This window comes from Engraulis encrasicolus, chromosome 3 (genome assembly GCF_034702125.1).
Source record: "Engraulis encrasicolus isolate BLACKSEA-1 chromosome 3, IST_EnEncr_1.0, whole genome shotgun sequence".
NCBI classification, from domain to species: Eukaryota; Metazoa; Chordata; class Actinopteri; order Clupeiformes; family Engraulidae; genus Engraulis; species Engraulis encrasicolus.
In genome coordinates this window covers 57,983,030-58,000,733 of record NC_085859.1, presented here as the reverse complement: position 1 = coordinate 58,000,733, position 17,704 = coordinate 57,983,030, and the positions used below count along the sequence as shown (strand labels likewise).

The 17,704-nt window shown below is 42.5% G+C and overlaps 2 protein-coding genes across 2 annotated transcripts in view; one reads left to right on the top strand and one right to left on the bottom strand.

Moving 5' to 3' along the window:
• Positions 1–17,704, bottom strand: part of anxa1a (annexin A1a) — a 124,457-nt gene that overhangs the window by 80,457 nt on the left and 26,296 nt on the right. The gene's annotated exons all lie outside the window — the stretch shown is intronic.
• LOC134445161 (GTPase IMAP family member 8-like) overlaps positions 1–17,704 on the top strand; it is a 36,364-nt gene that overhangs the window by 4,676 nt on the left and 13,984 nt on the right. The window contains exons 3-4 of the mRNA XM_063194246.1: positions 4,401–5,119; positions 6,320–6,541. Coding sequence (XP_063050316.1) covers positions 4,401–5,119; positions 6,320–6,541 — 941 coding nt within the window. The remainder of the gene's footprint in view (positions 1–4,400; positions 5,120–6,319; positions 6,542–17,704) is intronic.

Sequence of the window (17,704 nt, the reverse complement as noted above, 5' to 3'; positions counted from 1 at the left end):
TTGGTTCAGGAGGCCTCATTTTGCCATCACTAGCTACCAGTGTAAAGTGGGTTCTGCACATAAACATAGATTCCGGAGGCCAATTGTCTATAAGACTTCCATTTATCAGCACACAACATTCCGTTTATCAGCACACAACATTTAAGGCTGCTCCCCATCTAACTAATTCACTCCCAGTCCCCTTTTCCCTCCAGTGAGCTCACCGGTTCCTCCCCCCCAGTGTTCCAAAATATATCAAGTAAAATTCCCAACACTTTGCTCTCTTCTTTCAACATAAAGGCAGAGAGAGTAGAGAGAGAGAGAGAGAGATTCCGTTGGCCCATTGTTTCCGGGTTCTACTATTGCAAGGGGGAAGGGGGGGAAATCCCCCTTTAGGCAGACCTAAGGACTGTTCTATTCATTGAAGGAGTATTATGACACGCCCCTTTAGGCAGACCGGAACCTGGTCATGTTAGGTGCCCATAGAAACCTATTATGTTGGCATATCTCTATATACTTAAAGAATATAACGGGGGGGCTGCCCGCTGGCCCCTGCACACTGCAGTTGAACATACATGGTTACCTGACGCGAAACAGTTCCACCTGCTACATGTAGCCTACTGTATTCCGACTGATAGTCAGGTGACATACATTTATTTTTGCGCCACTGTCAGTTGTACAACTTTGTTCAATGGAGTTTATTTCCATGTAAGTATTCAGTATGTATTTAAAACAATTCATGAACCGTTGGATGTGATGAAACACAGGTGAATGATTGTAGATTCAGTGATAGGAGAGCTGTAGATTACTGTAGCCAGGCTGTGCCCTCCTAGTGATGCCACACCTTCCTTCAGCATTGCTTCAAGTCAGGCCAAGAACAATACAAACACGAACAACACGAAACACTCTTCCCACTTTGTCAGGGAGCAAACAACCATTAGCAAACTAAGGGAGGTGGGTCAACCATACCATTTGGGAAATGTTAATTGTTATGCTCTTGGTCAGACCAAGTCTTGAAGAGATTTGAAAGTCGATGATAATCAGGCTAAGATTACTGTGGTATATTGATCACACACTGTATTTACCTGCTGGTTAAAGGGAACATCAGCAATCCCTTTGGTTTCTTCTCATTGGCTGTAGGGCCTACTTACATCATTGGATTGTCTATGCACTAAAGATACCCCATACAGTGCAGATTATTGAATTCAACAATCAGAGCAAGCATCACTTTTACACTTTAAGTTACGGTTTGAAATTCATTCTTCCGCTCCCTTTTGAAAATATGATGTTTCCTGGGTGAAAAATATTTTGTATGTGCATGTCAGGCCTATATCAGACAATATCCCTGTTTAATAATTGACCTAAGTGTACTATGGACTAAGGAGTGGCATGTAGAAATCTCCATTACTGTAAACCGCAAAGCATTCCAGAGGTGTCGATGACGTTTAAAAAGGTTTGTTTATTTAACTTTATTATTTGTTGATCAACTGATTAGCCTATTGTAATATGAACCTCGATTTCATACATTAACATTTTCACTGCAGTTGGCCTGCACATCGTGACAAGTTTGTCATGGACTGCTCATCTTGACCCGGCTCAACTAAAGAAAGATTATAAAAAGGGTTATCGCCTTGCTTTTCAACAAATTCTATCAATTTCTTTCTGTACCGCTACTGTGTCCTCAAAGCTACCAGACTGTGTTCGGTGCAGTTTGTGCTCAGATCACGCCTGTGCCACTGCCAGTATGTCATCATTGCTTTAGTAATCCACAGGTTAAAACAGGTGGTTATGGTCTTGGAGAATGTTCTGTAGTATAATATGCAGAAGTGTGCTGTAGACCCACTTCCACTTTTTTTTTTGCAATTGTAGACCCACTTCCACCAGTTTTGCAATTGTTCTCGTGATTGGTGCCGCACAACACCCTTGTTGGGGTGCATTCACAGTAATAAAGGTGTTATATAAAGTTGTCTATGGTTTCATGAGACACTGCAGTGTGCTGGTAGACATAACCCCAGTGCAGAGCCTGTGTTATAACCTTATTGTCACCAAAACGGTAATGAACAAGTCTTCATTGTCATAGCAATGTTGTGGTTGAGTGTTTTCAGCAAAGAGTGAATAGGACCATAATTGGCCCATCTGCAGTAAGGGGCTAACAAGAAGCTCAGAGCCAGGTGAATATGTTAGTAGTCTTGGTCAGGGGTATTTAATTCAGCAGATTTAAAAGTGAATACTTGACATTTCAACAACTTTGTCAAAACCGTAACCAATGTACTTCGTCAGGCGGTGGCTTATTCAGTTTGGAATTTGCCCTGTCTGTGAATGCTCATTTGTGTGTGGGAGGTTATATTTGATGAATATTCCATACAATTAGGCCTATGTCTAATTGGAAGCAAAGTTTCGGATTGAATGTGTGAGTTTTCACAATATACGGTAGGACCAAAAAACCCTACTTTTTGTTGACAAAAAGATTCACTGCAACAGAGAAGCAAGCACATAAATCACCAAGCAAGCACCGAAACTGAAGATACCTCTTCATGCAGTACATCTTCAAGCAGAGATCCATATTTACATTTCTTCCATAAAATATACATCATATGAAAAAAAAACAAGAAAATCCACCATCTGTGGTCGTACTGTATACTGCCCTTTTATTCTCACATGTCTAAATAAATACTCACTATCGTGCACATGTTTGTTAAGACATTTCTGAGGGGATTATTATAATTTACCATTTGCACTTACAGTATGTCATTGCTATAAGTATAAACTATCGTATTTGCTCTATTATTATACCAAGCCAGTTCATCTGTTTTTAGCTACCTACTGAAAATAGGTGTCTGTAATGCCATTGCTGCTTCTATCACTTCATTCTGCCAGTAGTTTTATATTAGTTTTATTGTTGTACATTTTCCCATGTTTATTTATAAGTGAACTTAATGGTGTGTAGTAAAGTAACCCGTACATATTTTTGCTGTCACAATCCTGTCTCAGGACCCTCCCACAGAAGTGCCTCAGTGACTGACGATGAAGTCTGTTAAAAGCTCCAGCCAAAAAGGTAAAGGCGAATGTTTGTACTTCATCTTTCACTTTTTGTTATTCCTGACAAACTTGAACAACCACTTGACATCTACTGTACAGTTAGAAATGTTTTATGGTTTAAATTCTTCCATTAAACGGAACATGTGTCCAGTCAAGTCAAGTCAAGTGTACTTTATTGTCAAAAATCTGTGTAATTGGGTTAGCACAGAAGGTTGAGGTTGGGTTTGACCAGTCTCCAATGTGTAATTAAACTAAAACAAATGACATCGACAATAGCCAACACACACACGCACGCACGCACGCGCACACACACACACACACACACAAACACACACGCATGCACACACGCGCACAAAACTAACGTGAATTTACATTCTGGGAATTGTGGCAGTGGTTTATTGATGACTTGTATGTTGAAATTGACAGTCCCATTATTGTTATGACACAGCACAAAACTGCATTTATGTCTGACCTGTGCAAGGGGGTAGCCCAACAACCACCTTAAGGGAGCAGTATGAATGGAGGTAGGATATATCAAAGAGGTTGGATTAATAAAGACGATTCAAAACACGCCCACCCAATGCAAAAGAATGTGCTCAAGTTGGGTCTCCTAAGGGGGCGTTGTCCCCTCCTTCTTCTTCTATTATTGAGGTGTTTGCACAAGAAGTGCGCTACCGCCATCTACGGCACTAAGGGGACTCCATTTATTCTCAACCTCAGGACTCCGAAGGTCTCCTAACCGAAGGTCTCCTAAAGGGGCGTTCACCCGACATAAAGTGGATACTGGAAAATAACTAGAATGACATATCTTTGTCTATAAGATCTCTGGCCATATGTTTCCAGTCTGTCTGTTGAAAGCCCCACTTTCTGTTTGAAAGTCTCATTTTCATTGTGACACAGTGCACACATCGGCCCACATAGGCCCAATTTACGTCGTCAAAAACAGTCTGATAAGGGGGGAAGTGGAAAATATGGACATTGACTCTGACATGACCACATTACATTTTGGTCAAACAAAAGCGAATGGTCATACCTTTTTGTAATAATTTTGCCAAACAGGGTTTGGTTTATTTCAAGCCAACATGACATTTTACTTTTTGTAAGAGCCACTAAAATTGAGTGCTTGCTGGGGCTGGCATGGATTGGTTGTTGGTTCGGTAATTGACTAAGACTTCAACGGATAGCCTCCCTCTCTCTCTCTCTCTCTCTCTCTCTCTCTCTCTCTCTCTCTCTCTCTCTCTCTCTCTCTCTCTCTCTCTCTCTCTCACACACACACACACACACACACACACACACACACACACACACACACACACACACACACACACACACACACAATCAGAGAACCAATACTTCTTAAGTGAACTTAATGGTTTACTTGTTTCCACAGGTATTGTTCCACTTCTATCAGATATGAGGATTGTGCTGCTAGGGGGGAGAAGAATGGGGAAGAGTTCATCAGGAAACACCATTCTTGGCAGAGAGGAGTTTGATACTTCAATAAGAACAGCTGAGTGTGTGAAGAGAGAAGGAGACGCACAACGGACAGGAAGACACATCACTCTAGTGGAGGTACCAGGATGGTGGAATAACTACACTATCAAGCAAACTCCTGAAGGTGATAAACGAGAGATTGTGCTCAGTGCATCTCTGTGTCCACCAGGACCCCACGCTCTACTCCTAGCCATTAGGATTGATATGAAATTTGAAGAGGCCATCAAAAAAACAGTGCAGGAACACCTGGAACTTCTTGGTGAGAGAGTCTGGGATCACACCATACTGCTCTTCACATATGGAGACAAGCTAGGACACAAAAGTGTGGAGCAGCATATTCAGGCTGGAGGCAAGGCTCTTCAATGGGTTGTAGAGAAATGTGGGAACCGGTACCATGTCATAGACAACAAGAAGAGTGGTGGTGGCCAGGTGACAGAGCTGCTGGAGAAGATAGAAGAAATGGTGGCAGGAAACTGTGGTCAACTCTTTGACTTTGATCAAAACAAGCTGACTAAACTGATGGAGAAGAAGAGGGAAGAAAATAGAAGAGCAGAGGAGAGGAAGAGGAAGGTGCGGAAACAGAGAGAGACTCTCAGATCATCAGCAGGTGAGAAATGCACTTCAGTTGAATGCACAGTATATAGAGCATGTTCATGTCCATGCCAAATCTTTTCACTGAAAGAGGCCTTCATAGCCTGGCAAGCCTTTGTTGTTAGAAAGTTCTCCATCTTCAAAATGCCTTGGTGTATTGGTAACTGTATGGACAGTAAAACTACTGATCATATAATTTTTGTGTGCCTAACCTTTGATTTGGCTGCAATGTTAACCTAGATGAACACAGCTAGTGGACAAACACATTATTGCCTGGCGAGTTGGTCTAGCCTCGATCATTGAAGGAATGATTGTGACAACAGCCACTAGCCACCAATCATAACACAAGTTTTGTGTTTGAATCTGTGGGGACTGGAGGGCGTAGGACGGTAGAGACAGCAGAATTTCTACAGCTAATGAAAAGCTGCATTTGATTGGTCATATGGTCAACGCAATGTAGAGGACATTTGGACCAAAGCAGCAATGGCTTGGCCCCACCTGCAGCCTTCTGCAATCTGATATGACCAAACCCATACTGAAGTTCTCACATTTACTACTCGAACCATGCAAATCCACATGTACTGTAATGCTCACCTTGCAGCACCAATCGCATACTGACACTTTGGTGAAACTGCTCTGAATTCTAACTGGACCACTGCACTTTGCTCTGCTATTGGACACTTGCTAACTCACTATGGATGCGGAGAGCAGATTCATTTAGGCCTACATACAGTTGGAGGTCGCTAATCTTTTGGACATGCCCCAATTAAAGCCATCGTCGCATTGTGTACTTGCAATGCCGTACAATTTCGCTTCTCTTTGAAGTGTATTGGGTAGTGCAATGCCAAGTTTGCACCTCAGGCCTGGTGGATCATGGGCAGGCAGATGGGACAGACGGACAGCTTGGCTAATATCTGACATTACAGTGTTGGTCTGCTGTACTGTAGGCTAGGCCTACTTGTCATAGTTTCAGTACCTTTTTTTGACCATTTCCTGCACAGTGTACATTTGTAACATGTGGATTATGAACCTTGCATTCACATACAGTATGTTCAGAATTTCACAGCAAGACCTACAGCAGTGCTTCCCAAACTGAAGGTGGGGACCCCTAGTTTGGTTACGAAGGGTCGCAAACATCCTTATTCCAAAAGGGGGAAATGTTTGGGAACCATTGACTGACTCATAGTATGTTGCGTGTATTTCCATGTACCTGCAGGTGCTGTTCCACACATTTCAGATATGAGGATTGTGCTGTTGGGACACCGGGTTGGTGGGAAGAGTTCATCAGGAAACACCATCCTGGGCAGACAGGTGTTTGATACTTCAGGAAGAACAGCTGAATGTGTGAAGAGAGAAGGAGACACAGCAGGGAGACATATCACTCTAGTGGAGGCACCAGGATGGTGGAAGAACTACACTGTAGATAAAACTCCTGAATGTGATAAGCAAGAGATTGTTCGCAGTTTGTCTCTGTGCCACCCAGGACCCCATGCTCTACTCCTGCTTATTAATGTAAGTGAGACATTTACAGATACACACAAACAAGCAGTGCAGGAACACATGGAGCTTCTGGGTGAGAGAGTCTGGAATGACACCATAGTGCTGTTCACGTATGGAGAATGGCTGGGAAACACAAGCATTGAGCAGCACATTGAGAGTGGAGGAGAGGCTCTGCAGTGGATTGCACAGAAATGTGGGAACAGGTATGTTGCCTTTGACAACAAAAGGAGTGATGGTAGCCAGGTGACAGAGCTGCTGGAGAAGATAGAAGAGATGGTGGTTGGAAACGGTGACTCTCTTCAAAAATTTCCAGGGAGACAAGCACGGAGCAGAGACCGTCCACCTACAAGTTAGTAGTGTTTTCTAATATAGGCCTACTTTTGGGATTTTTTTTCTTTTACTGTGATAGAAAAGACAATAATATTCAGGAAGTGAGTGGGAATGAGTGCCGTTGTTATGGTAAAGGCCAGCTCCACACTAGAGCGTGGCGGGACGGCAGCGAGAAGACTGAGGTCTTTCTGCTAAAGCTGGGCTTACACTGTGCGACTTTTGCCCCGATTTTGCCCCGATTTGGCACTCGCACGATTTTTTGAGAGTCGGGCCGATTTCTTGCTCAATCGCAGGTCAATCGTGAGTCTCGCATCGTGCAGTGTACATGGGGTAACGACAAGCGATTTCGCCTCACGATCGTGCAATCGCAGGGTCGCAAGAAAATCAAAACGGTTTGAAATTCTGGTCGTGGCTCGTGCGTAAATCGCACAGTTGAAGCAGTGCTACGACCCGATTTGACACTTCACATGCACAAATGAATAGGGCCGTGCGATTCGCTGTTGAGCGCGACCTCATCTCCACCTCAGGTGCGCATGTTCCCTCCTCTGCAGACCGGGGGAACATGCCTGTCGCGTCCTACGGTGGAAGCCTTTCGGTCGCATCCGACTGTTGGCTCGTGTAGTGTGAGGACGTGAGTCGTGAGCTGTGAACTTTTAAACAGTGAAATTCCATCGTGCAGTGTGAGCAGAAGCTTAAGACCCATGAGTGAAAATATCGCACAGTGTATGCCCGGCTTTAGTCTCGGTCGGTGTGTTCTACTCAGCCTTTCACACTGACTACGTCGACGTACGTGGCCAGTCCAGTTCAAAATCTCCCCCCCACAGCAAATGCTAGTTGCTATGGCCCGACTAAAGGACGAAAGGACAGATGTGTTTCCATGTATTTTTGCCACCGCCAGTAAAAATCGCTTCCGTCCCGCCCCGCCCCGCCCCGCTTCCCCGCTCAGGGGTGAATTTCTCGAAACCAAAGTTGCTTACTACATTAGCTACTTCGTTGCTTTCAATGCATTTTCCCATTGGCAACTACCGAAGTTGCTAACAGGCTAACAACTTCCCTTTTGAGAAACTCACCCCTGGTCTGTAATAGGCCTAAGGGATTTGTGAGTAGCGGATCACATCCCACATTGATTGTAGTAACATGATTTTTTATCAAATGAAGATATTTTAATACTTCATCTGTCTGTAAAAGATGATGAACTGTACTTCTTTATCCTTTTTCAGTTTCTTCATCAACTATGTTTTCTATCAGCTTTCTAACCTCATTCTGTGGCTTACGTGTTAATGTTATCGTTCAGTTGCATCCAGTGATTCAGGATTCCCTTCTGTTGACTCAAACACAGAGGATGAACTCAAAAGTCTGTCATTCCCTGTCAAAATGGCTATTCATGAGAGGAAAATGAATAAAGGTTTGCTTTCCTCTTTTGCTATATTTCATATTCATTTTTATATTTTGTCTAAAAAAGGTTTGTTTATGGTCAATATGATCCTTTCTTCATATGAAATACTATGTGTGTCGTGTCCATATGCATAGCTATTCCTTCAAGAATTGCTCGTAAAATCCCGTTGGTGAGTGATGATGCCATTCAGGTGAACCAAGAGGACTTCATTGGAGAAGGTGCATTTGGAAAAGTGTATCGAGGAGCATATGAAGGAACACCTGTTGCAGTGAAGACAATGGCTATGGGAGGATGTCCTCAGGACAGTCTTGAAATCATCATACCATTGTAATTGCAATTTCCACACGCATGTCATCCTTACCTCTTTTAGACAACAAAGACTAATGATGTTTTTTCCCATTGGACAATCTTCATTTAAAGTATAATTTTGAAAGTGATCTTCAAGTTGATGTCTGGAATTCATGAGACCATACTTCATGTACCATTAGGTGTTTGTCCCACCCTCACATTGTGAGAATGATGGCAGTCTCCACAAGAGAGCATGACATCCGTATTGCCTATGAGTACATCCATGGAGCCAATTTGAAGCAGATCTTACACACATCCGAGTGCCGTGTCAAGGTACATTTTTTGCAACTATTTTTGATGTTACACAAGCTCATTATATGACATGTAATTTCTAAACCACCAGTGTACTGCATACTTATTAGAGTGACCAATTAAGGATGCTGTTCTAATCTTTTGTGCAGTTGGACAAGGAGGATAAGATGTTTGTTGCTTTGGAGATCGGCATGGCTGTTGCATATATTCATGGAACACATGTCATCCATCAAGACATCAAGCCTGCAAATATATTGGTTGGTTAAATTATAGAAAAGACGAAAAAGAGCAAATTAGAGGAAAATATTTAATATATTCTGACTGATATTTTATTCTCTATTTTGTTTTCCTGCATGAAGATTTCTGAGAGGACCAAGACAGCCTACCTCACAGACTGGGGCCTGGCCAACATGAAGGATTCTCTGGCCCAGTCTGGAGCTTCATCACGTGGACAATACCGTGGCCCACAGGTAGCTGGAACAGAACTATACATGGCCCCAGAACTGTTCATGCACAATTCACATTGCAGCAAGAGATCTGACATGTGGTCTCTTGGTCTGACGTATCTGGAGATGTTCACTGGCTGCGTGCCCTGGACCCTCCATAACCGTGCTGCATTGACAGGAGCATTGTCAAGGCAGGAGCCTCCTCATGCTCTGGCTAAACTGCAACCACATCTCAAGGACGTTGTGGAGCCACTGTTGGAATACAATCCTGAATCACGCATGAGTGCTAAAGAAGTGGTAGCTTATTTGAAATCAGAAGTTGATCTGGTTAAAAGATATGGGTATGAATGGTGAAAGTATCAGGCATAGGCCTACATCACGAAGTACAGTAGGCCTATGTCACAAGTGAGTACATCCCTCACATTTTTGCAGATTTGTAACTTTACCTTTTCATAGGACAGCATTAAAGACATTTCACGTCAACACAATAATTCGTGACCTGTAAACAAATAAATAACCACTTAAATTTGTTGTTCACTCACAAAAAAATCTAAATACAGCCATTAACGTTTTACAACATGTAACTAAAGTACACCCCAGGTTAAAATCCTGTATAGAGAGTGTCTGAGAAGGGGCCGTGTTGGCCCGAAACGTCTCGGAATGAAAAGGGATTAAAAGGGAGGTCATTGGTGTGCATTTCAACCTTTCTTTACATTTAACTTTTACATTCTGAGTCTCCACCTGGCTAAAAGATGGGTGTGAGATTTAAATGAAATCCTATGGAGAGTACCATGATCTGCTTCAGTAGTCACAATGCATGTTGACATGCATGTTTCTTTTGGTGTAATTCAGATTTCCAATGTTGAAGGCATTCATGCATCCCCAAACCATGTCAGTCCCACTACTATAGCCAGATTATACTTTTTTTGGTGTAAATCTCACTTGTTTACCACCGCACACATGCTTGACAAATTCTAATGTAAATCTGTTTATCTTGGACTCAAGAGAGATGAACAGACCAAGAATATGGATCACTGGAACCATGTTGTGCTGTCTGCATGAATCAGTACATTAATTATTATTTTTGGAAGAAAGAGTGCTATGAGTTCACAGCAGTTGATTCACATTGTTCACACCAATTCAACTATCGATGAGTTTCTGCAGCTGGTGGAGGTCACTGTCTTTACCACTCAACATCAGTGTCTGTTAATTACAAGCACAGGGTAGAAGAAATTAATTTAAAGTATGTCACAGAAGTGAGTACACCCCTCACATTTTTGCAGATTTGTAAGTCTATCTTTTCATAGGACAACATTAAAGAAATTTCCCACGGCTGGAAAGAGTCTTTGATTTCTACACAGTATGGAGGGGGATGTACTGTAGCTAAGTGATAGAGTGCATGCTTTACATGTATGAAGTCCTAGGTTTAACCCCCGGCATATCCATGGCAGCTTTTGAGTTCTGAGGGCTAGAACAAACATCCAAACAGGAGAAATACCCCGATGTTCCGCAGCAGACACCACACACGTTGATGCCTTGCAGGTGTTCAGGATAGAGCTGCCCTTGAGGGGATGCATCTCAGAGATAGAGTGCATGCTTCGCACGCGGTCCATGGTTGTTGCACAGTGGTCAGACATTTAAAAAAATAAACATGCTTCAGTCACGTTATACATCAGCTAGATGCCAGAGTCTTGACGCATTTCCTTCCTTCCACATCAGTACAGTCACACCAGTACACAGCATACACAGTACTGCTTTGCATGGCGTAAAATCTTAAAAGGGTTCAGTGTTAAGAAGTTTGATCCCTTGCTGATTGGTTTTCCCCCTAATAAAGACATGACCAGTCTTTAATTTTAATGGTAGGTTTATTCTTTTAATGACAAATAAATGAATATCAGTGAGAGATGCTGATCTCTTCTGGTCAATCAATAGCTCAGCTCTAATGAAAAAAAGGCCCAGCAGCGATTGCACTTCCTGAGAGTGCTAAAGAAAGAACAACTAGACTAGAGGATGACATTTTTCAGGAATTCCCGTGGGTCCTGCGGGATTCCCGCGGGATGGGAGTCAAAATTTTAAAGATGAACGGGAGCGGGCAGGAGTGGGAATAAAGATGAATGGGAGCGGGAATGCCGCTTATTTTTTCTTTAAAAAACAAACAAAAAAAGCCTCATTTTTTGACGAAATGGGATTGGGGTTGATTTTGAGTGGGAGTGGGCAGGATTGGGAGACATTCTTTTCTGGAGTGGACGGGATGGAATTTGTCTCTTTTACTCCAGTCCGGGATGGGACGGGATGGGATTTTTTTTCTGGGACCGGGATGGGACGGGAGTGAAAATCCACTCCTGTGTCATGCTCTAAACTAGACACAAGCTTGCTGTGACCTTTTACCGTTCCACCATAGAGCCTGCTGACCTACACAGTGTCATTGTGGCACTCAAGCTGCACTGAGGCTAACTGGAAGATACTGCAGAGGGTGACAGCACAAAAAATTATAGGCTGCCCCCTGCTGCCTCCCATAAACTCCACATACAACTCTCCCTGCCTAAACAGAGCCAGGAGTATCATGAAAGACCACTTATACCCTGGCTTCCACCTGCTCACACGGTTGCCCTCTGGCAGCAGGCACTAGGCCTACAGGTTATTACCGTCAGAACCAATAGAATGAAGGACAGCTTCTTCCCCAAAGCTTCTTGTCATAGCCTACACTGTGCAGGGCAATGAGGCTTCCAATGATAAACACCTAGACACATAGCATTTTGGAATTCTTGTCAGCCAATGTTTGTCAACATGAGAAATCCTATGTACTAGGCCAAGGGGCTGGATGCGGCCCTCCAGATGGTTCAATCTGCCCCAGATGAGGAGAGAGAGAGAGACAGAGAGATAGTCCAGCGGATGGGTGATTTGATCGTGCACTTTTGAGTAAAAGCATGAAAATCGGTACACATATCCTTCTTGATATGCTAAGTAATATTAGCGTTGGAGGCGTCGTGAAAAATTCAGCGTTTTCAAGATGGCCGCCAAATTCAGTATGGCCGACCCATATTAATGAATCTACCTGACACTTTGTAGTAAAAGCATGAAAATTGGTACATATATCCTTCTTGATATGCTGATTAACATTAGCATTGGAGGCGTCATGAAAAATTCATCATTTTCAAGATGGCCGCCAAATCCAATATGGCCAATTCATATTCATGAATCTACCTATCTACCTAACACTTGGTAGTAAAGGCTTGAAAATAGGTACACATATCCTTCTTGATATGCTGATTAAATTTAGCGTTGGAGGCGTTGCGCATAATTCATCGTTTTCAAGATGGCCGCCAAATCCAATAAGACCGACCCATATCAATTAATCTACCTGAGACTTGGTAGTAAAAGCATGAAAATCGGTCCACATATCCTTCTTGATATGCTGATTAACATTAGCATTGGAAGCGTCACAAAAATAATCATCGTTTTCAAGATGGCCACCAAATCCAATATGACCAACCCATATCAATGAATCTACCTGACACTTGGTGGTAAAAGCATTAAAATCGGTACACATATCCTTGATATGCTGATTAATATTAGCATTGGAGGCGTTGCAGGGGAAAAAACATTGTTTTCAAGATGGCTGCCAAATCAAATATGGCCAGCCCATATTAACTACCTGGTACTTTGTGGTAAAAGCATGACAGTTGGTACACATAGTTACTTCTTTACAGTAGATGCTTATTCATATTAGGAATGGGGCCATGAAAAAAAAATCAAAAATCAAATATGACTGACCCATATTACAATACAATACATTGCAACGTGTATTTATATAGCACAGTATCACAACTATGAAGTTTACTCAAAGCACTTTGAAAAAAGACATACACGCATACATAAAAAGAAAGTGAAGGTCCGCAACACTGTTAAATGCTCCCAAATATTTAATGGCACGACGTTTTGGACTAACCGTCCTTTTCTTTTCAGTTATCTTACGTTTGGTCCAGCACCTGCGCCACTGATGTGCGCACATTCTTTGACTTTCTCGATACACGCATACATACACATTCACACACAAGCTGTGCACAGTGTGCAGACTGCCGTACGGCATCGGTTGTCACGCAAGACACAGACGCAGACACGCACACACGCGCACACACACACACACACACACACACACACACACACACACACATCATATGCCAAATCTTCACATCATTGTCACGGTCTAGAAATGAATCTTAATACTGTACCCGTAAACTTTTCACTCAAGTTATATTTTATATACCCTGAGTTGACTTTTTGATGGCCATCATGTTCCAACTGTGCCATTCACCATGTATTCAAAGTTTATGTCAATCTTTTAATTAGGCATTATTGGCAGTTTGATGTTGGCCATAGTATATACCATAGCCTGTGAAATCCTACTACTTTACACAATTGTTCTGATCTGAAATGTAGCATGGATTCCATCCCTCAGTGAGGGTACCAGATCTTGGGGTTCAATCAGGAGAACTAGTAGGGTAAAGGCGATGGCTGCAGTTTGTTTGAATAGATACAACTGATATGATTGGATATGGGCTACACATATGCCAAATACCACATTTTTAACGACCTATAAACTGCCATGGGCAATCGTAAATCACAACTTTACTATGAGAAATTGCATAACCACCAGATTATCTCACTTGTGAGATCAACTTGTGTTAACCAGGCAAGATATACCATACAACTTGCATTGGGTGCAGGATTGCCGTTTGATTGAAAACCTTGTGCAGCTAGAAGTCGTCATCAACTATTGGTTTCTTTGAAGTAAGCAATCATTACAATGTCCATGAATTAACAAATCAAGTGAACTTTCTCTCCAGCAATCTTGAAATCCTGGCCCTTTTGGAATTTGTACAAGGCCTATGCAGTTATCACTAAGCGCTAGAGGTGCTGTACATCCCACAAGCCCCTCAAAAGCCTTGGATTTGTACATAACGCTACTGCCGTATTACCTATTTGAGGCCTCAAGAATGCAATCAGTGTACCTATTGAAGAGTATTAGCACAGAACATTTCATACAGATCTGTCCATCTGTACAAAACCTATAATGCAAACAAAGTCAGCAATCTTCAAAGTGTAAGGCTTTAACACTTTATCAGTTCATGTACCTATTATAGAGTGGTAGAACACAAGAGGTGGTGCAAACTCTTGCACCTATTCTAAAATTATCACATTACAGAAAATAATCTATTGTGGTGGTGGCAGACACAGGTTGGGCAAAACCACAACATATGCATCACTTCATTTGATAACATGCCAATGATGTTTAATCATGGTTGGTCAATGGTATTTTGTGAGTGTTAATTATATGCAATGCCAAAATATTTTTGTAGGAAAATATTAGTTTCCATGGTTTTACTAAAAGTGCCTGAAGGATTTATTAAAATGTGTTAGCCATATTTGATTTGGCAGCCATCTTGAAATGTGAACTTTTTTGGCAACGTACCAAGTTCTTTTATCAATCAAAATATTAAAAAATGACTGTGCACGCACAAATTTCCATGCCTTTACTACAAACTGTCAGGTAGCTTCATTAATATGGGTTGGCCATAATGGATGTGGCAGCCATCTTGAAAATACTGCATTTTTAGCAATGCCTCCAATGGTAATATTAATCAGCATATCAAGAATGATATGTGTACCGATTTCCATGCTTTTACTACCAAGTGTCAAGAAGATTCATTAATATGGGTAAGCCATATTGGATTTGGCGGCCATATTGAAAATGCAAAAAAATTTCGCAACGCCTCCAATGCTAATATTAATCAGCATATCAAGAAGGATATATGTACCGATTTTCATACTTTCACTACCAAGTTTCAGGTAGATTCATTAATATGGGTCGGCCATGCTGGATTTGGCGGCCATCTTGAAAACTATGCATTTTTCGCTACATCTCCAATGCTAATATTAATCAGCATATCAAGAAGGATATGTGTACCGATTTTCATGCTTTTACTACCAAATATCAGGTAGATTCATTAATATGGGTTGGCCATATTGGATTTGGCGGCCATCTTGAAAACGATGCATTTTTCGCGACGCCTCCAACGCTAACATTAATCAGCATATCAAGAAGGATATGTGTACCGATTTTCATGCTTTTACTCAAAAGTGCACGATAAGGCCCTTTTGTGTGTCCCATCCGCCGTACTAATAGGCAGAAAGAGAGAGAAAAAGATAAAAACAACCAAGCAAAAAAAAAGAAGAATGCCTAAAAGTCCAGCCCGATTATTAAACTTGCTGCAATTATCTGAGATTTCAGGTTTTTAATAACCTAGGCTACTTGATTTATATTTTGTGGTCGTCACTTAGCCTACAGTCCAGGCTCCTTATATGACCGCTGTCATCCTAGAGATGATTGCCCCTCACTTGAGATCGAATGTGCTGCATGTACTAAACTGAAATGAGTTTCACACCCCTGGACTAGGGCATGTTTTTTTTAGGCCTGCTATTACCCATTTTACCCAGAAGAGTGCGCTGCAAATCAAGAAAGCAATTTGGAAAGGTACGACTACTTGTAGTTTTGTCAGCTGTCATCCAATTATGTCACCCGTGTTGTGCAAAATCAATGTGCATGAATGTGGGTTATTATTTAAATTATAGTGCTGCAATTGTGTTTATTAACATGGTAGGCCTAATATAAATATCTCGTAGGAGGCCTAAGTAGACTAGTCTAGTCCATTTAATAGGCTGACATGACGGGTATAGTCTGGGAGTCTGAACGCATTTTGAAGAATTAGAAAGAACGATTCCTTTCAGAACTTCGGAACAGAATAAGCTTGCATGGTTAGGCAGAAGGTGCCGAAAGGGCACTGAAACCCTGCTACAGTGTAACCCACTGTCATTTGTACAATTACTGCACTACAGTGGGGGTTGGAACGAACGTTGTGTATCGAAAATGATAGAGGTAGAACTACTCCTCTTCCTTGCTGGGTCTCTGTCATTGAAAACAACAAACCTCCCACTCATTTACGAATCACGAGAGTTCGAAGTTTAACGAGGTGGGCAAGGGAGAACGCGACGCAAAACGGGCTGCAAATCGGCTGACACAGATTGCTTACGAAGTTAATGTGTGCCTCAGATGTTGGGAACCAGTGTTTTATGGCATCCGTTATCGTTGGTGCAGCAACGGGATATCACAAATCATAAACTGTAGGGCGCACTAGCCTGTTAGCAAGCTAACTAGCGAAGGGGAAGTGGAGAAGTCGTGGGGCATGAGAGGGAGGTGTTTCCTTCGCTGGAGGTAGGCAGGCAGTATTTTGGAGTTGGCTTGGCTAGCTCTGGGCTAACGAGCGTAGCCTTGCAACACACCCCCTGTCGCTCAGTGTCGTTTACCTGCAGATGGCTTGCGAGTAGTGGCACTTGACTGGTGGCTTATTTGTGGAGCGTGCGAGTCGTGGGGCATGCGTTTTTAATGCGGTTGATTCACCCATCAACAGACTAGCCAACCAGCCAGCTAGGTCGTTGTGTGGAATGCCTGCATGTCTGCTTGCTAGCCATAACTGCAATATAACAGTGTGCTAGCTTGCTAGGTTACAATCGACGGCGTGGTGGACATTATCTAGCTCATCGTGAAGCAGATAGCTCCCTAGTTAGCTGGATTTGTTTTATCGGATCTGTTTGCTTTTCGATCATTTAGTGTTTTGCGGTCTGTAACTAGCTACGTTTTCGAAAATCTGGCATGACATTCAAGTGATTGAAGTCAGTGCCACCACAAGAAGTCGGTCGCAGAGAGAATGCAGGACAAAGACTTGAGATGAGAGGGTAGATGAACAAGTTTGAACGTTTGTCCTCGTTTTGGTGGTACTGTCAGTAGCAGGTTCTGCAGGACACGGCTGGACACGCTGATAGTTTATATCAGAATCAAGAATGAAGAAGTTTTCGCGAATGCCAAAGTCGGAGAGCGGCGGACTGGGAGGCGGCTCGAGCTCCGGAGGGGGCACCGGAGTTACGAACTACATCGGGAAGGTGTTCGCTGTTGGCCGATACCAGGTTACCGTGGACGAGCTAATTGCTGAAGGTATGTTGCATTTTGTTTCTCTTTCACCCCTCAACCTAAAAAAGAAAACGGGCATGTTTGTTGGCAATACAATGATCATCGTTCTGTTCACTCTATAAAACGATGGCACATTCATTAGGAATTTTGTTGGTCACTACCATGGGCCTCGACCACTAATGTTTATATCAATCAAGCAAGCAAGCAAACAATCATTGTCGATTCATTGATGCGGCCCGACACACCCATGAGGTTAGCCTACCGCATGCAGGGGTGAACTCTCGGTGAGGATGCTGGAATGGG